This window comes from Gobius niger (genome assembly GCF_951799975.1).
Source record: "Gobius niger genome assembly, chromosome: 16".
NCBI lineage: Eukaryota > Metazoa > Chordata > Actinopteri > Gobiiformes > Gobiidae > Gobius > Gobius niger.
In genome coordinates this window covers 14,440,797-14,462,633 of record NC_136867.1, presented here as the reverse complement: position 1 = coordinate 14,462,633, position 21,837 = coordinate 14,440,797, and the positions used below count along the sequence as shown (strand labels likewise).

General features: G+C 40.5%; 3 protein-coding genes across 4 annotated transcripts; 2 read left to right on the top strand and 1 right to left on the bottom strand.

The window, feature by feature from the left end:
• The first annotated feature begins 230 nt into the window (after positions 1 to 230).
• LOC306975472 (zinc finger MYM-type protein 3-like) lies at positions 231 to 12,188 on the top strand. The gene is made up of 28 exons (XM_079573011.1): positions 231 to 407; positions 1,144 to 1,639; positions 1,740 to 1,786; positions 2,182 to 2,331; positions 2,411 to 2,474; positions 2,565 to 2,803; positions 2,885 to 3,009; positions 3,146 to 3,344; positions 3,440 to 3,652; positions 3,738 to 3,888; positions 3,968 to 4,083; positions 4,174 to 4,465; positions 4,543 to 4,689; positions 4,912 to 5,069; positions 5,145 to 5,322; positions 5,408 to 5,451; positions 5,543 to 5,678; positions 9,097 to 9,239; positions 9,483 to 9,588; positions 9,669 to 9,839; positions 9,916 to 9,962; positions 10,034 to 10,160; positions 10,250 to 10,401; positions 10,487 to 10,601; positions 10,946 to 11,197; positions 11,264 to 11,354; positions 11,634 to 11,702; positions 11,770 to 12,188. The coding sequence occupies exons 1-28, from the start codon at positions 369 to 371 to the stop codon at positions 11,876 to 11,878; spliced, it is 4,176 nt and encodes a 1,391-aa protein (XP_079429137.1). The 5' UTR covers positions 231 to 368; the 3' UTR covers positions 11,879 to 12,188.
• Positions 12,189 to 12,813: 625 nt separating this feature from the next.
• On the bottom strand, positions 12,814 to 15,476 carry LOC306975493 (tubulin beta-4 chain). The gene is made up of 7 exons (XM_079573047.1): positions 15,318 to 15,476; positions 14,992 to 15,100; positions 14,490 to 14,600; positions 14,148 to 14,392; positions 13,727 to 14,049; positions 13,271 to 13,615; positions 12,814 to 13,167 (listed from the first exon to the last, which is right to left on the bottom strand). Exons 1-7 carry the CDS (start codon positions 15,372 to 15,374, stop codon positions 13,020 to 13,022), a joined length of 1,338 nt encoding a protein of 445 aa, XP_079429173.1. The 5' UTR covers positions 15,375 to 15,476; the 3' UTR covers positions 12,814 to 13,019.
• Positions 15,477 to 15,912: 436 nt separating this feature from the next.
• Positions 15,913 to 21,369, top strand: nrde2 (NRDE-2, necessary for RNA interference, domain containing). 2 transcript variants are annotated; one of them, XM_079573015.1, is made up of 19 exons: positions 15,913 to 15,992; positions 16,131 to 16,233; positions 16,314 to 16,505; positions 16,580 to 16,720; positions 16,794 to 17,074; positions 17,146 to 17,369; positions 17,500 to 17,724; positions 17,826 to 18,015; positions 18,098 to 18,231; positions 18,296 to 18,416; positions 18,498 to 18,667; positions 18,768 to 18,930; positions 19,019 to 19,239; positions 19,338 to 19,815; positions 19,894 to 20,279; positions 20,354 to 20,493; positions 20,599 to 20,740; positions 20,901 to 20,972; positions 21,052 to 21,369. In XM_079573015.1, exons 1-19 carry the CDS (start codon positions 15,932 to 15,934, stop codon positions 21,175 to 21,177), a joined length of 3,570 nt encoding a protein of 1,189 aa, XP_079429141.1. In that variant the 5' UTR covers positions 15,913 to 15,931; the 3' UTR covers positions 21,178 to 21,369. The 2 variants fall into 2 exon arrangements, with proteins under 2 accessions (XP_079429141.1, XP_079429140.1); XM_079573014.1 differs by having other exon boundaries at positions 18,495 to 18,667.
• The last annotated feature ends 468 nt before the right edge of the window (positions 21,370 to 21,837 follow it).

Sequence of the window (21,837 nt, the reverse complement as noted above, 5' to 3'; positions counted from 1 at the left end):
TAGTTCTCTCATGATAGTTCACTGCTACTTTGCGCCTTTATCTTGGCTTTACGGTAAACGCATACATCGATAATCACTGCCCTCTGCTGGCGAGGAGTTCAACTACAACCGTGCAAAAGTGCCATAGCGGCGTTAACTTTTTAGGATTTCATTTTGTTCCTACCGACCAACAAACGCCCCCCACATCCCCAATAAATTGTACGTGACCCCTGTTGTCAAAATAAAGTGAATATTTAGTTTAAAAAAAAGTTTGTGCGGCTGTTTTCCACTCATGACTAGCTGGGATTCTTGCAGGCCAGCCTCACAGCCCACTGTCCTCAGCGGTGGGTGGATTGTGTGAAGCGCGGCGTCTGCGGCATAATTAAAACATGGCGGAGTCGGAGGAGCTGAGGCTTAAGCGATTAAAGGTACAAATAAAGCGCACGGTACAATGATTTATAATATATGTGCTGAATGCATGTTTGACGTACGGATGGTGCAACCGACCAGTTCTTCTGATGATCATTTCGGATGTCCAGATGTGGAAGTGTATGCTAGCTAAAGCTAACTAGCATTGGTAGCCCTAGCTAACAACTACACAGAGTTTATGCTGCTGGCTGCTGCTACAGATGACGTTTGCCAAAGAAAAGGTTATTATTTTCACAAACATTTCTCACAAACTATATACATTTTATCCACACTGATTATTTGCATCGATCCAATTGTTTATAAAACGTAAAAACAACAACAAGCAGTGTGATGTAGTGGACAATAGACTGTAATGTTTTTGTAGATGTTGGCCTGAAAGACGTAGTCAAATGATTTTTTTCCCCGGTCCCCTGCGCGTTTCCATCTTGACCAAACATATCATTGTATTCAAAGTGTTAGTCAATATTGTGTAATTCACTGCATTACAAATTGATGGGACAACATGGGGGGATGCACCTCCTATACGAGGAGCACAAGCCGCTTAAAGCAGCTCCCAAATAAACAAGCCCTTGTTTATTAACCTTGCATTATATGTTATAGAGGGAGTTTACTTTGACACTTTGCTGGGATCTGTTTTCTTATAACTCTATTACTTGTACTTTTTTCTGGGAAATTGAAAAGTTCCCACGCCATAATTATGCCAAATATAACATGAATGCACACTCTCTTGCACAGGAGCATGACCAGCGCATGTCCAGAATCTTTGATGAAGTAATGGGACTTGGAGATTTCGCAGATTCTTCCAGAGGTTCAGGCTCTTCATCTAAAAGTGGTCAAGAAGAGAGTAAAGTTGTAGAAAAAGACCAAGCACCTGGTGAAGAGGACAGTAACTGCAGCAGGCGAGAGGAGAAGATGGAAGAGGATGCGGAGGAGATGTTTCCTAGCATTGCGTCCTTTTCCTCTGAGCCCTCTTTCACTGCAGGAGCCAGTGCAGGGAGTGGAGGTGCTGCCCTGGACAATGCGATGGACGCACCTCCACCATGTGGTGTAGATGATGATGAGGATGACTGGGACTTTACTTTTCCAATCAAAAGCAGTCAGTCAAAGGGAGAAAAGTCTGAAACCCAAAGTGAAACCTTTGCAGGTGATTCAAGAGAGGCCGCAGACAATGAGGGCTCTAGTTCGACTACATCGCCTTCTTCTGCTCCACGTGAAGATGAGAACACCAGAGGTAATGGTGTACTTTTTCTGGCAGTGTCTAAAATATACTTTTGTAGATTTGTTGTTTTGTACATTTGTAGATTAATGTACATAATTTGTAATTTTTTCAGAAGTTGCCGATCGGAGTTCAGAGACCGATGACAGTCAGCAGGAGCCGGTGAGGATATAGTCAGATTTGAAAATAGAAGACTACAAAAGCATTATATTAAAGCAGGAGTACCTGATTTTTCCTGTTCAAACTGTGAAATATTTTATTTTGCCCCAAACTTGTTTCTAGCTGTCACAATCCCTCCTGCATACCCGAATTGTCATGCAAATGAATTATGCATGTTTCACACCTGTGTACAGCTGTGAACAGGGACAAAGTGAAGCAGGGGGGACGACCCCCAAAATGAATGGCTCTAATTTAGATTCCGCTTCTGTCTTCCATCACTCACTTACATATGAGATGAAGACAATGTAACAAGCTCTGATTTTTACTGTATTTACAGCATACAAATGTACTCTACAAAACCAAAAAGTCACCCAAATATTGCTTTTATACTTTTACAGCCACAGACTGCTCCTGCAGAAAACACCTCTGTTGCACCTCTGTCTCCAAATGTAAACATCAAAGAAGAGCCCATAGACGAGGAGTATGACGCTGCATTGTTGCCTCAGAACTCCATCAAAGATATCAAAGAGGAACTGGAGCACCAGGAGGTGAAGTGTAGAAACAGACTGATAATGGGACTTGGTAAAACAAAGCAAAAAGTTTTTATTGTAAATTCTTTTACTTTAGGAGGAGCTGAGGATCAGTTCAGTTTTCTCTGTAGGTGGAAGTAGTGCTTTTGCACATCCATCTGGTGAGTCATGCTGTGCAAAAAGTAACATTTTTATAAGAAGACAGACTGCTATCGAGTTTATTTGCTATTGACATTCTGTTTTTATTAAAGTGGCACCTCCAATCCCTCCTGTCCCTCCCGTCCAAGCGCCTACTCAAGCACCTACTCAAGCACCGGTCACAACCACCTTTTTTATCCCTGGAAGAGGAACGATGTTGCAGGCCATGGCTTCTCTTCCTGTCAGGCCATCTGTTCCCGTTCTTAACACAATACCCACTGCCACACCAATGCCGCCTCGGCCTTCACCACCCACTGTTCCTGGTGGTGTGCGCTGCAGTGGCTGTTCCAAGGTACTGCTTTCACAACATTATTAACAAATCTAAGCAGGATTTAAGTTTGTCATGTCTAATATGGTGAACTGTGTAATTTAGATTCTAATGAAAGGTCAAACCGCTTTCCAAAGAAAAGGTTCAACACAGCTCTTCTGCTCCACTGTCTGTCTGACCGGACACTTGCCTGTTGTCAGTAAAACCCGAACCTGTTTTCAATGCTATAAGTGAGTACATCCTATTTTTTAATCCTCTGAGAGATTCAGAAATATTGGTGTAAACAAACTCTGTGTGTGTGTGTGTTTATGTGTGTTACAATTGCTATTGCGGGTTTCCTTAGTATTTTATTTAATACATTTTCAGGGACATTGCAAATCCAAGGGAGATGGTCACAATGTCAGGTGAAAACAACACCTTAATGAACTTCTGTGGACAGTTTTGCCTGTCTGTGTACAAAAGTAAAAAGAGACAGACTGTGACAGAAACAGAAAAACGGGTGGAACAGATACAGAACACGTTGCCTGAGAAACCCACGTGCAGTGTCTGCAAAGTAACTGGCAAGGTAACACAAAGTTTTATTTCACTGTCTGTTGATTTATTTTTTGCCTGTTGGACTCTTGATATGTGTATACATATGTATTTTTTTTTTTTTACCAGATTGAACACGAGGTTACTCACCAAGGGTCTCTACACAGACTCTGTAGCGATGCTTGCTTTGTGACCTGGCGAAAGTTGAAACAGTTGGCTCTGAACTGCTGTGATGGTTGTGGACTCTACTGCAATAGTAACTCAGATTCCTGCCAAACACTCATGGTTGATAAGTCTGTGCTGAATTTCTGTGGCCCAACCTGCATTAGCACTTATAAACAAGTATGTGCCTTTCGTGGTAATCAAGCGAAATTAAATGCCTTAATGAGTTGTTTGTGAAGTTTTAATCTATTTTCTAACTACACAGACCTGTAGAAAGACTGCTGAATGTGCCTGCTGCCATAAGGTGGTTGTGGTGTCCTCAACTATCCTGGAGGTGGACCAAAAGGGAAAAGTTCAACTCTATTGTTCCACTTTCTGTGTGGAAAAAAGTCGACCACCAAAACACACGCTGAGTGGTAAAATCATGTGCATGCTTGTGTCTATTGGGTAAAATTTAATGATGATTTTAACAATGAAAATATGTTTTTTTTTTAGATGCTGCTTTTCCCTGCAGTCACTGCAAGGTGGTAGCTGTTCCTCAATATCATCTTGCCATGGTCGACGGGACCATCCGCAACTTTTGTTCACTTGACTGTGTTACTACATACAGGGTAAAACCATTTTACCTACCGTTTAATACATATGTTCATTATTTGATGTATGAATAAATACAAAGTTGTAAAGTTTTTCTTGTATTACAGAAAACTAGCCAGTCGAATCTTACAAATGGGACCTCCAAAAATGTGCCTGTGAAAGATCGACCTGGCCAAATAGCCTCAAAAGAAAGCATTTCAGCTTCTAAAGACCCGACACCAGTGAAGAAGGATCACTTCTATTCCCCTGTGGTATCCGCGGCTCCTCTAAAGTTAGAAACACCGCCTACCATGGAACCAGGACCACGCGTAACTAAAACAGACCTACATGCAATCAGACTGTCCTGCCATTACTGTAAAGAGCAGTTCAGATCCAAACCACAGCTGTTGAGTCATCAGGTTAGTCAACTTGAGATTTGCATAATGTCTAATTGTCATGGTTGTTATTAATGCAACAGTGTGTTTTTCTTCAGGGAGGTATTTCAATTTTCTGCAGCAATGCATGCCGTTTTGAGTATAAAACGCGGAAGAATATCCTGGCTTCGTGCGGGCATTGTAAGCAGGAAAAGCTGCTTCATGAAAAAATAAGCAACAATGAAGAAGAAGTGACTTTCTGCAGTGAAGGTAACTAAAGGATAGACTGTACACTGGTGAACATACAGTGTATAACTGGGCTAACTGTGCCATCTAGTGGTGGTAGCATTCAAGTTGCTCCTGTAACTAGTTGGCATGTTCTAGGGGTTTTGTTCATTACATTTTTACTGCCAATTCAGACTTCTTGAATTAATTATTTTTTTCATACAAGACAGATTTGATACAAGACTAACCACATTTTGTGTCTTGTAGGTTGTAAAAGGCTCTACAAAAATGAACATTTATCAAATCCTCCGTGCAGCTACTGCTCCAGGTTCTCCAGTAAAATGTTGCAGAGTCATTATTGTGGTCAGATGGAAGACTTCTGTAAACCGTACTGCATGTCCAAGTACACAGTGCGTTACTATGGGGTGAGAAGGCTTGACACTCACTATATGTACAATAGCGCTGTGATGCTTGGTTTCATTGATATTCTTCTCATCCAGATGGCTCGGTGTGACAGCTGCAGGACACAAGGCCCCATGACAGAAAATCTGCAATTGTTAGGTTCAGTGAGGAACTTCTGCAATTTGTCCTGCCTCCTTCAGTATAGCTACATGCATTTTGACAAAGGGAAACACTCCATCAGCAATGGTACTGGTCCAGAGCCCCCTAAGCTCAATGGTAATTATATTTACACTGAATCTTCTCGAAAAGGCGACAAAGGGATGAGAGAGGTAAAAAAGACTAATTACTTTTGCTTGTGCAGGAACTCCTGCCCAGAGCGACAAAAATATCATGAACCTCAACCATGTATGTATTGACTGCATAGAATCGATGACACAACTTTGATTAAATGACGAGATACAGTTAGATATTTTATTTATAACCTGTATCTTTAAAGGCTTGCACCCAGACTGTTGGCTCACATGTGCCTATGCCTCGTCGACGGCCGATGAAAAATAAGTCCATTCTATGTCGGCCAATCACAATGGACCAAGAGATCTCATGCCAGCTGCTGGGTCCTCCCGAAACTGCAGGTATTTATGATAGAAATTTAAAGACGCTAAATATTAAGTGTCCATCCACTTTTGTATTAAATGTGCATATGACAGGTTGGTTTACCCACTTCAAAACATAGTTACCTAGATTATATTTATTAAGATGAAAGCAGTACTAAGTAACTCATGCCCCGAGAGGCCATAAGCGCCACTGCAAGTGTGGTAGCAAGTTTTTTTACTCATTAATTGTCCGTGAGGGTAAGTAAATACTACGCTGACAGAAAAGCCAAAGGGAGAGAGGGATATTGTACATCCAATTGCACAATGGAGATAATTGTTTTCACTCAAACTTGGCTGTAAATACTGTTTCAGTGGCGCTAGCCCACTGTTAGCCTTGCCCGTTAGCCTGTTGGCTTCTTCTTCGTGATTTCATTAGTGTGTATTGGTGGCTCCGACCCGGTGGCAGCGAAGTTGCAATTGTTGTTTTCTGGGCGGAGATGCCAGGGGGAGATTAACACTTGTATTAACCCCAGAGGGACTACAAAAAGGATTTATGAAGGTAAACAAGTTACTTAGTACTGCTTTAAGCTAAAAAAATAAACTTTCCTGTTTTGACATTTCTTTCTTGTGGTGTTGCATATTTTATTTTTGATGTGACGTAAGAAGAGCTAAACATGCTGTAACGATGGCCGTGTAATCGTACTGTACATGGGGACTTCCAATGACCCAGTTTAATACATATAGATGGAAGTCTCGCTCTTCCTACATCACTTACAGCTGTGATTCTCACACACTTCACGCCAAGTATCACCCATATCTGTGGATTGAAACATGGAGTTCCCCCCACGTGCCTCCAGTGATATTCGTAGAATTCATAGAATTTCCTCCTGAAATTGACATTATATACTATACGTAAATTCATCACTGGCATTATTCCATCAAACTCTGCAATAATTAGAAAAACATGTCAACCTGTCGTATGCACTTCATTCATCACACATGTCCTTTTAAAGGCCCTATACCTGATTTCTTTGTAAATAACAATGCGAGCAAAGGTTTTCACTGTTAGTGGTCCAAACTCATCCCAAACGTCCCACTTCTTTACATAGGTGAGTTGACGAGCTCGTTTCACAACTTCCGGGTCACAGTAATGCTTTCAAAAACCAGCCTGCTGAAGATCCATTGCTAATAACTGCATATTCAGTATAGTTAAAGGTACATTGTGGAACTTTTTAGAAAAAAACGTACCTTTTAGCAACTCAGCAGCTGTGTGAGTGGTTAGCACGGCGCATTTACTTTCCATCACAGTGACCTCTATGACACTCCATAGTCAGTTGTTTTCAGGGAAGCGTTAGGTTTTCACTGCTGAAAGAACGATCCCCATTTGAGTTTGGGAAAATCCAGTTACCATGGAGATCCGCCATGTTTGCAGCTGTTAGCATACATTTGCCATAGACTAACATTAGCTAAAAACAGTATAAAAAGTGGAGAAAAAAGCCGTGGAACAACTGCATTACCTGCTGAGTTATTGCTGGTAAAAACATCAAACTCACTGTGGTGTCCAAGTATTTTAATGTGAACAATAACTCCAGTATTTTAACTTTTAAAATCTCCATTAGTTTATTTTAGCTGCTAATCCCATGATGCTTAGCGATATGATCCTGGAGTTATCAAGGCCTAAGTGACTGAGGGTGAAGGCGCCATGGTAACCACCCATACAGTCGCTGGGTCACTAAAAGGTCAAATATACACTAATATAAAGTTTTGTTTGTATTTTTCTCATAAAAAGTTCCACAATGGACCTCGAAGAATGAAAAAACATATTTAATTTCACTACAATCAAATAAAATCGGGTACAGTGCCTTTGAATTAAGCTTTTTGATTTGGAGCATCGTGTTTATTGTTTTCTGCTTGTTATGTAACGTGTAAAGTGTCTTGGTTGGCTTTCTCAGTTTGATACAAGTCGTATTATTACTGAGTATGACTCACGAATAGCGTTTTACCAATTGCACCAGCTCCACTTGAAAGCCAGCAGGGCTCGAAGTCGTCTGTGGACGCATCTACCTCCCCACCAGCGTCACCAGGTCTCCAGGAAGACGCTCCGAAATGCCCGCTCCTGCCCGCGCGCCTTTCCGGACGACATTTTCTTGCCACAAAAGAGGCCACTTCTTCCTGCAAGGTCTGCTCACCTCATCCCGCCTCATGTAAGAGAAAGAGACCGGAAGAGGAGTCGGAGGAGAGAAAGCGGCAGAAGCTTGAAGAGGACATGCACAAGGAGAATTTGCCGAATGAAAACATAGAGGGAGCGGCTGACTGTGATAAAGAACTAGAGGGACAAACCACATATTATTGTAAAACCTGTTTGGGAAAGCCCAGCCTCTGTCCGGTGCCATGTTTTGAACTCTATCACACAAGACTAATCTACAGAGCGGTTCATGAAGTGGAAACATGTTAAGCCTTTTGGATAACAGAGGAATTAGTTATGTGTGTGTGAAGACGGAGCAGTGGTAACGCAACCTCTGAATAAAGTTTTTAAACTGGGATCGACCAATGCAGTTTATTTTTCTTCACTACCTTGTGATATTTGGATATGCCTTAATTCCCAAATAGAATTAACTGAGAGTGCACTCTAGTGGTGTAAACGTGTCCACGGTTAAGTTCTTCTCCATGTAATGTTCAGTTCAACATGTGAGTGTTAAATGTGTGCTCTTTTTTTTATTTTACATATTGGATATTCCTTTTGTTCTATGTTAGAGAGAAAGTGGTGTAATCCTAAATACGAAAGCAGGATTTGCAGGACAAATTTACAGACCGTAGAAAAGCAAAAACAAAGAAGGGCCTAAAGAACCTTTATGTTAATTAAAAATTCACGAACTCAGTTGACTGTGTTTTGTTGTGTTCTACTTATTGATCCTTTAATGAGGTCATTTCAAATTCAATATGTAAAGGTGACCAATTATTCCAATCTCAGATATTTCACATTGTCTTCTACAATAGAGAACATAAATGTAGTCCACACTATGTTCAGTACAGGTTATTGTTTGGTCAGTTCACAGCTTCCTGATTGAAATGAGCTGATATTTGTCATAAAGTGAAGAGCCTGAAACATGACGTTGTTTACCCCTTTTAAAACCTGGTATTTATTTTCTTTTTTATCGAGTACATTTTATACATATGAGAATGAATATGTGCGAGGCTTCTTATTTAAAAATGTTTGTTTCTGATAATAAAATAAATATATTTGCGATATGTTTGACTGATCCTGTTCATTTTTCTCCTGCAAATAATTTTAGGAGTTGCACCATTCTAGAAAGAGGAACATGAGAATCAAATGCTGTCCTGATTGGTCTTTAAATGATGCCTCAAAAATGATTGCTGATTGGTTGCAAAATCACACTGAAAGTAATTATTGAAACAAACTAAATGGATAAAAAAGACAAAAAAACATATTTTATAGGTATTGTTCCTCCGCTCTCTGCTCCAAAAGAAGAGGGCAAAGTGAAATATGTGATGGTCCCGGTCCCGGTCCCAGTCTTTATCCCTGTGCCTATGAACATGTACTCCCAGCACACACCTGTCCCGATGGCTATGCCTTTACCGGTAAGTCTCGTCTTCCAATTCTAGAGGTGTAAAGCTTTCAGAAAATGTGTTAATTTACAACTTAATAAGTCGACAGCTCTTATTATATAAGTGTGGGAGGTGCATGTATTAAAACTAGGTGGATTTATTAAGGAATGTTATACTAAACTTGCGTAAACATGTTTTTACAAGTGCACAGTACAAGGTTATTACAGACATTTATGTGTTTACAGCACATGTCTTATATCCTGCTCCCTTTGTCAGGTTCCAGTGCCCATGGTTGTCCCTCCACAGAGAAATAAAATGAAACATGCTGCTGTCCAGTTTGAGGAAGTGCCCACAAGCGACGAAACGTTCTTGTCTGACACAGGTGCAAACAAAGTTACATCTTTTGTGTGCATTCAATGTGCTCTGCTCCAACACCTGTATCCATTTTTTTATTTTTTACAGATGAGAATGGAAATGCTGAGAAATCTGAGCTGCACTCCAGTAGCATCAGTCCTGTTATTGACAATATGAATGAGAATGAAGAAAGCACTACAAGCGACTGTCCTGTAACAGATTCAGAGTTTGATCATCCTTCTTCGCCAGTCATGGACCTGGAGTGGGATTTTCCATTTGGTGAGTGTCTTATGTCCATGTACATTACAAGCTTTCATGCTTGCGTCACAAAGAAGTTTGCATTTTCTTGTTTAAGCATTGGATCAGAAAAGTCCTGCTCGACGAGGAGTCAAGCGGAAAAGGGTAGGACTTCCTTGCTTGTGCATTATGTTATTTGGCCATGTATTTGACACCAGTGTACTGTTTACTTGTAGCCTCAAAGTGAGACTGCTTCAGGAGAAGGCAATGCAGTAGTCTCTCCTCCCATAAAACTGAACCATCTATATGGGGTCAATGCCTGGAAAAGCTGGGTTAGACAGCGTAACAAAACACAACCAGTTGGTAAAGCCTTTATTTTTCTCATTGTGGCATCTCGCCTTTGTTTTAATCTAATTCTGTAAATGCTGTGTCTCATTTGTTGTTCTTTGTAGAAAACCCAATGCACATCCAAGAGGACGTCCTTCAGTACGACTCTACTCAGTTGAGCTCAGCGCTGTGTCACTTCATCAGAGAAGTACAGAGGCCCAATGGTGACACATACAGCCCAGACAGCATCTTCTATCTCTCTCTGAGCATACAACAGGTAAAGCACTAATGGCACAAGAAAGCGCTTTATGAAAATTAATTCCTATCTTTCCTCCTCTGATTGACGATTTGTGTTTGGACAGTATTTATTCATGGAAGGCCGAACAGAAAACATCTTTAACGACCGTCTTTATGGTCAATTTGCCTCTGACATCACAGACATGCTCACACATTGGAAACCCAGCCCTTCACATGGTGGTAAGAGCACTAATGTCACTACTTGAAAGTAATTTGGGGGGGGGGGGGGGGAGCAAATATAAGCACTGTTATGGCCACAATTATCAAATGGCAAACGCTGAACATTTTTAGATAAAACCCTCGTCAAATAAACAAATATCAAGTATGGGATCTTTTTTTTTAAACTGCTAACCCTGCAGTTTAGACCTCTTCAAACTGTTCTGCAATGCATGTGATTGTTGTATTAGGTTAGCCTGTGAAATTAATCTGTGTTTTGAAATCTAATTGTACTTGAAAGAAATGCTGTAAGAAATTAATTTACTAACATGGATAATACAAAAGATGAACATCTATTGCTTTTATAGGGGGAGTGGTGTCCTCGCGCATTGAAGAATCCTTCCTCTGGGAGTGTAGGCAGCTGGGTGCTTACTCCCCTTTAGTACTTCTGAATACACTGCTGTTCTTCTTCACCAAACACTTTGGTCTTCTCACTGGGGACGAGCATGCAAGCCTTTCTTTCACCGATATCAGTCTGTGCTCCAAACCCTGCAGCAAAGTTGACAAAGTCTCATACCTACATTTCACCAAAAGTAGAGTGCCGACCCAGGAACACACAGGTGCGTCCTCAAGAAGCCACTTTGTTCATCACAGAGTGTCGTATTACCTTTGTTTTTTTGTTTAAGAAGTGGAAGAAGAAACCATTGAGCTGCATGGAAATGGCTCAAATCCCCTTCATTGTCCTGTCCGACTGTATGAATTCTACCTCTCAAGATGGTGAGTATTGTTATTACCATTAAATGACCAACAAAATAGCAGCAATTTATCAGCTTTATTATGCAGCCATGTTTAGTCTATACAGAAACATTTTAGTTTGTTTAAATATTTACAAAATAACAGACTGATGGGAGGGAGCAAAGTGTGAAATAATATGTCTTCAAATTAAATAATTGCAGTACAGGTGACTACTTGAAAACCCATTCTACGACTGAGAGCTTACACAAACATACATCTAACATCTTTGCTGAAATTGAACAATTGTCATCTTCTCATTAGCCCCGACGTGACAAACAGGAGGTGGAGTCTGTTTTACCTCCAGCCGGAGCAGAATATCCAGACAGACAGGTCAGACCGTGCAAACTGTGATTAACAACTATCGAGTTTTCTGAAGTCATTTTCCTTCTTCTTGCAGCACTGTTTGGTTCACATGCCAACCCTTAGATCGAATCACCCTGCAGAGCATGCTCACTCGCATTCTGGCTGTCAAAGAGGTTCACCAGCAACTACATAAAAAACAATAATGTATCATGAAAGTTCAATGGAAACAATGGAAAGAGAAAGGTGGTTTAATAAATAAGGGGTTCTCAAATGTTTGGGGCCATGACCACCAAAATCGCTATGCAAACAATCCGGGATCCCCGCTGTAAAAAGTATAGCCTGTTATACCACTTTTGGGAAAAAACATTTAATATCAAGTTTATAATGTGTAGAAGTGTGCAAAAATGTTACCAAATAAAGTAGCTTTTTACAATTTGCCATTCGTGCCCAAATAGCAGAGGTGGGTAGTAACAGAACTGTGCACTTAGAGTTGCTTTATCACAGTACCTTTAATTTCAATTTGAGTGATGTAGTGTTTTGAAGAGGCAGAACTCTTATTTTTCTTTCTTTCTTGTACCACTGTGATTATTTGTGATTTATTACCGGTTCAATTACTTGACTACTGTATTTTGGGATTATCAGGAAAATAGATTACACGTGAAGAATGTGGTAGAATTAGCCTTTTACTGTAAAAATGCAGATGTTTTGATCTGGTTCATGAGTGTTTTTATTGGGCCTATCCACATAATACAAAAACTGGCATAAAGCCTTGTCAGCACAAGTTTAGGAAGGCAAAAACTAGCCATTACAACTAATATTAGTGACTTAGTAAATACTGATTATGCAACTACTGATAGTACAAATAGCATTTGTCTCAAAATAAACTACTGTAAAGGGTGACGGCGTAATGGGAACAATGAGACATTCTGTATCCTATATTGTGCATTTGTAAAGTTTTTTTGTTTTACAAAAGTAAATTTCTTAAAATGAATGACGGAGACTTTATAAAGACTTTTCTAAATAGTTTTATTCATTTTGTCAGACACAGCAAGTATCTAAAGTAAAAATGGTATAAACAAATTCACTATACATTAAAAATGATTGTCTCACCAAAGACTTCAGATACCCTTTTCTATAATTCAACAGTTCTTGTCTGTGTAGAATATGATAGGACACAAGAGTCAAGACTAGACATTACAACATTCATAGTGAAAGAACAGAAAAGAAAACGTTCAAAAAAAATTGAAGGCTGGAAGAAAGCTTTGAACTTGTCAAGATTGGGCAACTCCTCTCTACCATTACCACAGTATTAACTATTGCATAGTGAAAGTAACAAGCAGGCATTTAGGCAATCTCTTCTTCATCACCTTCTTCAAATTCTCCCTCTTCCTCAGCGGTGGCATCTTGGTACTGCTGGTACTCAGAAACGAGGTCATTCATGTTACTTTCTGCTTCCGTGAACTCCATTTCATCCATGCCTTCTCCAGTGTACCTATGACACAAAATAAGCTGCTTATTCATCCAGATTCTTTATAGCATGTCCACACATGTGCTTGTGCTACACCCAGAAATAACACGAGAGTGTATTTACTCACCAGTGAAGGAAAGCTTTGCGGCGGAACATGGCGGTGAACTGCTCTGAGATGCGTTTGAACAGCTCCTGAATGGCTGTGCTGTTTCCAATGAAGGTGGCGGCCATCTTGAGACCTCGAGGGGGGATGTCGCACACAGCAGTTTTAACGTTGTTGGGGATCCACTCCACAAAGTAGCTACTGTTCTTGTTTTGCACATTTAGCATCTGTTCATCCACCTCCTTCATGGACATGCGACCTCGGAAAATGGCTGCTACCGTAAGGTAACGTCCATGACGTGGGTCACAGGCTGCCATCATGTTCTTGGCATCAAACATCTGCTGGGTGAGCTCAGGAACTGTCAAGGCTCTGCAAAAAAGAAAAAAAAAAAAATTACAATTTACAACTATTTACAACAGAATTACTATTTATAACAGAATACATGGCAATGTGGTGTGTAATCCCTCAAGTAAATGTCACCTGTACTGCTGACTGCCTCTGCTGGTCAAAGGAGCAAAGCCTGGCATGAAGAAGTGCAAGCGAGGAAAGGGTACCATGTTGACAGCCAGTTTTCTCAAATCTGCATTGAGCTGACCAGGAAAGCGCAGACAAGTGGTGACCCCGCTCATGGTCGCAGAGACAAGATGGTTCAAGTCACCATATGTTGGTGTGGTAAGTTTCAGGGTGCGGAAGCAGATGTCATACAGGGCCTCATTATCAATGCAGTAGGTTTCATCTGTGTTCTCAACCAGCTGGTGGACAGAGAGTGTAGCATTGTAAGGCTCCACCACTGTGTCAGACACCTGCAGTTTGAGAAGGAGAGAAGAAAGAAAGTTAATGTGAGTACGGAGTACATGACAATGTTGCATCCTCCATTAAATCCCAAACATCTTTTGCGTACCTTGGGTGAGGGCACGACACTAAAAGTGTTCATGATGCGGTCTGGATACTCTTCTCGAATTTTGCTGATGAGTAGGGTACCCATGCCAGAGCCTGTGCCACCTCCAAGGGAGTGTGTGAGCTGAAAGCCCTGAAGACAGTCACAGCTTTCTGCCTCTTTCCGCACCACATCCAGTACCGAATCTACAAGTTCAGCCCCTTCTGTGTAGTGGCCTTTAGCCCAGTTGTTACCTGCCCCACTCTGGCCTGTGTTGGTACAAGACAGTAAACAAATGAGGGAAGAAAATGAAACCGCCTATTCCTTATTTTCTTGTCTGTGTTGATTTGCAAAGTAAATTCTTACCAAAGACAAAGTTGTCTGGTCTGAAAATTTGACCAAAAGGACCAGACCTCACAGAGTCCATTGTTCCTGGCTCCAAATCAACAAGGACAGCACGGGGAACATATTTTCCACCTGGGGTTAAACATGTGATAAAAATGTAAAAAATGAAAATTGGCATTTTTTTTTAAAGGAAAGCATGTAATGAAGCAAGTTATTCTTTATTGTATATATAATATAGAGTCATGCTTTCATTTTTCATTCACCGGTGTTGGTAACAAAACCGTGGCTCTAGTTTTGTTGATTCATTTGTATCATAGAAACATTGTTATTGCGGAAACATAGCTACAGTATCTAGGGTGACGTCATTGCTGTTGGTTAATCGGTTAGAGCGGTTAGATCCAGATCTAAATGACACGGATCTAGAAAAAAATGATTTCCAACAATCCACAAATTGCAAAAAAATGGCTTCATCATGTCGTATATAGTAAATAACATCAATAGTCGAAATACATTTGGATCTCACCTGATGCTTCGTTGTAGTAGACATTGATTCGCTCCAATTGCAGATCGCTGTCGCCGTGGTATGTCCCAGACGGGTCGATGCCATGTTCGTCACTTATTACCTCCCAAAACTGTATAATCATCAAAATCATAAACACTGTTAATTACAAATTAATATCTGGTGTTGCACACTCAGCACTTGAGTGGTAAAACACTAGCGCTGTCCATATCTAAGCGCTCCAACACCTAAGCTAATTTAGCTTAGCAGCCCGCCCAAACCAAAATTAGAGATAGCGCTACGCAGTTACGCTGTATTGTCACAAGTTAAACAAAAAGTAGAATTCTGACCTTGGCTCCAATCTGGTTACCACATTGACCCGCCTGAAGATGCACTATTTCTCTCATTATGACAGAATTTCAAACTTTTACACGATGCGAGCAACGAGGTGACACTTCAATCCTGATATCCTGTATACGCACTAAACCTGAGAAGGTAGGCGCTGTCCTTAGTCACATGGCGGTTACAGTTGATTGGTCTGTTCAGATGTCTATCAAAAACACATTAGGAATCCTATTGGATGAAACAACAGTCCCAGTACAGGGAACGCCTACGTGTGTTTCCTTGGTAACACAAACAGAGATATAAAGAATATTCAACGTGCACGTGCAAGGTGTTTAAGGAAGACGGCAAGTATAAAGTATGACATATTTGTTCCCAAAGGAGGGAAAAAAAATCATCATCTGATGTAGTTTACCGGGGTTTTCAGCTTTTCCACCTGTATTTATTTTATAGTCGCACACAATCAAACCTTGAGGCTCACAAATCTCTATGTAATATATGTAATAATAAAAGCAAAAACCCCACTGTCCAGATATCTGTCTTTTTTTTAATCTGCAAAACAAACTAAAACGGACATTGACGTCATAATGTTGCGACTGTTTATGTGCGACAAAAAGTTATCATGGCGCTGTTTCCAGCTTTTTCTGATGAAGTGACAAATAATGCTGAAGACTCACGCAAAGGTAATAACTACATTGTTACAATTATGAACGATGCCGATAAGCGAGCTATCCAATAAAATGCAATAGAACTAGTGGTTCTATTGTTATATCAAGTCTGCAAACGCTTCACATGTCAACGTCAATTCTCCCTCTCTTTAGAATTAGACTGGTTGAACAATAAAAGCTTTCAGACTCAAGATGCACTCTCTCTTCACTGCCGGTTTTTGGAGAATGTGGAGACACAAGACGCGTCGAAGTCGAGGTAGTTCTAACTGGGCAACTCACTGTGAACGGTTTCTAAAACAGCCTTTGGTCTAAATGCAACATTTTGCCTTTTGTCAGGGAGGTGAGCTCAGTTGAAGATGTGGATGAAGAAGAGAACACTGGGCCGCACAGAAAAAAGCGAAAAAAGAGTGAAAAGAAGAAAAAGAAAAAGAGGAAGCACAAAAAGCGAAGTGGGCATACAGACAGCAGTGGGACTGACTCTGAAATTATATTTCCAAGTGATCTCAAGAAGGAGCAGGATATTGACAGGTGTGTAGAGACTTGTAAACAGACATCATGCAAAACAAAATGAGCTAATGTATGAACAGTGACTTTTTTCACAGGCCTGAAAGTGCTGCGTTGGCAAGTACTTTTTCCTGGCTTGATGACCTCACTTCATCCCAGAAAGAGAGATTCTGCGTTGATCGTAAGCCAGACGCAGCCAACTGGACTTACAAGTCTCTTTACAGAGGGGACGTTGCCAGGTAGATACATATAACAAGGCGATGCTTTAATATAATATTATATAAATGTGTAATGTTGTGTTTTTGGATGCAGGTACAGAAGAAAGGGGACCTCTCTATATGGTCTTGATCCTCTCAGACAAGGAGTCACATGGGATGATTCTGATTCAAATAAGAAACAAAAAGCCAAAGACAGAAGGAAGCGAGGGAATGGATGTGGAGAAGAGAGATATTTTTCCACTACTAGTCGTCAAATGCTTAAAGTGGAATCACCTATTTTATTATTACCCACAACAGCTACTCAAAATGACGTCAGTAGAAGTCAACCTTTCCTTGCTTTTTGTGATGAAGGAAAAACTAAAGATGCACTGAAATGTAAGCAATATGCCCTATTACACTTGACTAATATTTATTCGGCATATGCATAACCACTTGTGTCTACCTAGATGACAGACCACAGACTTCATCATTAAATGCCCTTGGTGTGTATGACCCATCGACAGCCCTTTGGATGCAGGGGAAAGGAAAGTCGGAGGAAATGGACCAAAAACAAGACACTCAAACAACAGAGAATTTGTCCTTAGTCACCAAAAAAACCGAAGAATTTAACAAACGAATTAGAGAGCAACCAGAGGATACTGACTTGTGGATACAGTTTATACATTACCAGGTAAAACATTAGTATTATAATAATGTATCCTTTTTTCTACATTATACATTATATGCTATGAGTAAAAAGTCAATGTCAATATTGATTTTTACACTTTTTATTATATGTCACTTGATATCTTTATTGACAGGATGAACTAAACACAGCAGTATTTGGTGGTGAACAGGACAACCAGGGCAGTGATCGCACTGACCGTTCTAAATCCTCCTATCGTGCGGTACTTGAGAAAAAGCTGAGCATTGCTGATCGTGCTGTTGCTGCAAACCACAGTAGTATTTCTTTACAACTAGAGAGGCTAAAGATCTGCCAAGAACTCTGGGAGTCCTCGGCTGTGGCTAAAGAGTGGAAGAAGCTGGTCAGACCACTTTTTAATATAATATATATTTCTGCTTTATAAAACTGCAAATAAAACATATACGTCTAATTAGAAATGATGTCTCTTCTGTCCTATTGCAGGTGTTTATCCACCCAAACAGTGCCCCATTATGGAAAGAGTATTTGCTCTTCATGGAGAGCTATTTTAGTAACTTTTCTGTGTCAAAAGTAAACTCTGCTTATGGAAAATGTCTAAGCACTCTCAGTGCTGTTCGTGACGGAAGCATGGTCTCTCATCCAGCTCTGCCTGGAGTAGAGGAGGATATGTTGGGTAAACTCATCCTCTCAAGTTGTTACTTTATATTAAAGGTAAAATTAAATGTATAATGTATTATATTTCTGTTTGGCTCTAGATATTTTCGTTCAGCAGTGCCATTTCCTGCGCCAGGCTGGTCACTCAGAAAAAGCAACATCTCTGTTTCAAGCCATGTTGGAATTTACCTTTTTAAAACCTGAAAGCCTGCAAAAACAGTCCACTAAGCAGAAGGTACGCTGCCTTATGAATTGTATATAAGTACATGTAAAAATGTTACGTTAATATTCTTGTACAGGTGGAATTTTTTGAGACCTTCTGGGACAGTGGCGAGGCGAGAGTTGGAGAGCCTGGAGCCAAAGGCTGGAAAACATGGATGCTTCAACAGGAGCGAGGTGGTTGGCTACAGCCATGTGCAGGTATGACAGTCCTATACAACAATGGTAGCTTAAATTCTAATTGTCTTGAAATAATATTTCCGCTTGTGTGTTTCATAGAAGAAGAGGACGATGAAGATGAAGAAGAAGAGGAGGTGAAGGATCGGATTCAGCCCAGATGGAGAGTCTGGTTGGATGTAGAGTCATCTCGTGAAGCTACTCATTGGTTACCTTGGAGACCTGACAAGACCAAGGGCCAGTCAGAGGAGGACTGTGAGGACCCTGACAGACAGGTACAGCCACTCAACAAACAGTTTCCTTCTCATTCAGAGCAGCACTAGATACAGTCCCTCATGCTTTTTGTATTTGTCTTCCGAATTCTTTCCTTTCTAGGTTCTCTTTGATGACATTGGCCAATCCATGATTGTTTTGTCGTCACCACAATTACAACTGCGTTTTCTTCTTCACTTTTTGTCATTTCTTGGACTACCAACAAATAATACCACATCAAGTCACTCTGGAATACTACTGGAAAACATTTCACTACTGACACAAAGTAAAAAATAAAAAAAAGTTACATTTCAAACATACGTTTTGCCACAAAAAAAATAACTTTTGGTGTTTTTTTTTGTTTTGTTTTTTAGATGATAGCTTAACACGACCACTGACCTTTCCTGAGCTTTTTTACTCTGGGATGAACTCTGTTGGGCAGATGACAACTCTCCAGGAAACACCAAAGTGCATAGGGCTGGGAAAGCAGGGTGATAAGTTTTTAAATAACGTTTTCTCTATAATCCAGCCTCTTCTTCCCGCGCATTGTCGGGCCATTCTGTCTCTTTGTCGGATTCAGTATGAGAAACTGAAGGTATAGCTGCACTATTTTTGTTGTCATGTAAAAGATTTTTTGTTGTAATTTTGGTATATTTAATTGCCATATTTATATATATATTTATTTCTCAATAGGTTCTGCAGAGTGTACGCAGTGGAAACCAAAAACGTATCCACTCACAGGGCAAGAAAAGCAAACGGACTGCGAAGCGTTTACTCAAAGAACCAGAGAACCGTTCTTCTTTAGAACTTTGGCGGGAATATGCTCACCTGGAGTGGCTTTTAGGAAACACTGAAGAAGCTCGCAAAGTTTTTGGCACAGCAGCTGCCCTTAGCGGGACCAAAGACCTGACCTCCCAAAGTCTCTGCAATCTGATGTTGTTGTGGGCACAGTTGGAGATGGAAAATACTGCAGATGTTGGTGGAAGACTAAAGGATGTAACTACCTCACCTGCTGTGTGTATACTAACACAACACGCAGAAGGAACGTCAGTGTCCTCTTTCCAACCGCTCTCTCCTGTATCCATATTAAAAGCTCGAAAGTCATATGACCAAGTTCTAAATCGCACCTTGTCTCTTTTGGACCAGGTGTCTCTTACACAAGATGACAAAGGTTAGTGGTGTTACTGATGTCTATTGCTTAACTGTTCAAGGCGTCTTTTGCACTAAAGATACATTTTTGTCTTTTCAGGTCGAGATTCAGAACAAGTACAGTCGTACAGAGGCCTGGTTGGCTGCTATGCTCTTTTCCAGTATCTCACAGTAGGCATCAAAGCTGCTACTGACGTGTACTTGCAGGCAAGAGAGCGAATGAGAGAACTTCAGCAAAGGCTAACATTTGAAAAGTTACCTGGAGAAATAAGCTGTACAAACGGTGAAGCTGGATGCAGTCAAACTAGTCAGGGTTTTGTCTCAAATTTATCTTTTGAGTGTGAGGCTTTAGCCATACAGCAAACAGCACTACTCAAGTATCACAACAACGTGAGTGTGTTTCCTTTAGCTGAATTACGGCAGATGCTAACGGCGACCTTGCCCGCCTGGCCTGGCTGCGCTACCCTCTGGAACATCTACATACAGGTATTTATAATGACTAGGCTTATTCTTTAAACTCTGGTCAAGTTCAACAAAGTGCTGCCTCCAACTGTGCTCAGGTTGAGAATCGCTTTCATAGCGCTGGGAGAGCTCGCCGCTTTTTCCATTCTGTTATGCGGAATACCAGTAATGTGTTGCCGAGCCTCTTTGCCATAGTTGCCGAACAACAAAGGAAGGAGACTGTGGATGTTGCACTGAGGTATGGCAAAGAATTATGATTTGGTATATTACTATTATTATACCTACTATGTAAATCAGTTTTTTTTATATTGATGCAAACCAAATTGTCAAATACCTCTTCTAGATCGTGTTGCCAAGGCACTGCAATGCCTACCTTACCAGAGAATGGCCTCAGTCACAGAATCCGTGGATTATTTGAAAATGCAACAAAAACAAAGATGGGAGCTCATTGCCCTTTGCTTTGGCGGATGTATATGTATTTCTTGGTGAGATGACAAAAGTAGTATTCCCTTTTATCTCAATAGCATGATTACGTATTTCTTTGCTAGTCCTCGCACATTTTATTACACCAAATTACTTTGAGAAGTTTTCAATGTTTATTCAGTTTATGATGATGACCATGTAGGTCTATTTGGTGTCTTTTAGGTGTCTGATGGGAAGGCCGATCAAGCAAAGGGAATTTTCTATAAAGCACTTCAAAATGTTCCTTGGTCAAAGGTAAAATATTTTTTTATATGACAGTAGCCTACCACATGAATATGGTAGAATATTGCAAATGTTTTTTTGTTTTGTTCAGGGCCTATATATGGATGCAGTACAGCTATTTCCTGAGCATTTGCAGGAATTTGTGGACTTGATGACTGAGAAAGAACTTCGAGTCAGGCTACCATTGGAAGAACTTGATATACTTCTTGAGGACTAAGTAATCTTGAGTCATCATTACAGTTGGAACTGTAGAGTTTAAATTCTTGTGCTTCTGTCAAGATTATTAGTCAATGATTTATTTACAGTGATTTATTTAATAATGGTATGACACTCTTAACTCTGATGATGGGGTTCGTGTTTTACACTCTTTTGGGCTTTTTGTCTGGTGGATGATCAAAACACAGGTATTAAGGAGAAATTAAAAAAAATGTGAATCCATGGGATTGTCTCCTGGTCATCATTTAAAATATATATTGAAAACGAATTACTTCTTTCCCTTGGCCCTGGCTAAAATTACTATCAGGAGTAGTAGTTCCCCTCATCTTCTGTGTCGCGCCGTGGTTTGACGCATTGCAGATCCGCCCTGACCAATGGCAGGCCTCAGATCAGTCTGCAGAATATTGCAGCTCTACGATGACCAATCACAGTCCGCTTTTCAAAACTGAGCCGCCTCTTCCCCAATGCTGTAAATTGTGACTTTTTTGATGGTATCCTTCCGCTGCTATAAAACGTGGTAAGGGAAACTTGTCATCATCACATTTAGTGAACGTGTAATGCAGATACCATCTCAGCACTTACTGCTTCTCTTCAAAGTTCTACTAATTTCAAAATAACTTTCAATGCCATCACATTTCATCCAACCTAACCCGATTATAAC

Coding starts and splice junctions, on each gene's coding strand:
- LOC306975493 (XM_079573047.1), bottom strand. CDS start 15,374: ATGAGAGAAATAGTGCATCTTCAGGCGGGTCAATGTGGTAACCAGATT. Junction 14,393..14,489: donor ACCAGACAACTTTGTCTTTG/GTAAGAATTTAC, acceptor GTACCAACACAG/GCCAGAGTGGGGCAGGTAAC. Junction 13,616..13,726: donor AGAGGCAGTCAGCAGTACAG/GTGACATTTACT, acceptor TCTTTTTTGCAG/AGCCTTGACAGTTCCTGAGC.
- nrde2 (XM_079573014.1), top strand. CDS start 15,932: ATGGCGCTGTTTCCAGCTTTTTCTGATGAAGTGACAAATAATGCTGAA. Junction 15,993..16,130: donor TGCTGAAGACTCACGCAAAG/GTAATAACTACA, acceptor CCCTCTCTTTAG/AATTAGACTGGTTGAACAAT. Junction 17,075..17,145: donor AACTAAAGATGCACTGAAAT/GTAAGCAATATG, acceptor GTGTCTACCTAG/ATGACAGACCACAGACTTCA.
- LOC306975472 (XM_079573011.1), top strand. CDS start 369: ATGGCGGAGTCGGAGGAGCTGAGGCTTAAGCGATTAAAG. Junction 2,804..2,884: donor GCTGCAGTGGCTGTTCCAAG/GTACTGCTTTCA, acceptor TGTGTAATTTAG/ATTCTAATGAAAGGTCAAAC. Junction 4,084..4,173: donor ACTGTGTTACTACATACAGG/GTAAAACCATTT, acceptor CTTGTATTACAG/AAAACTAGCCAGTCGAATCT.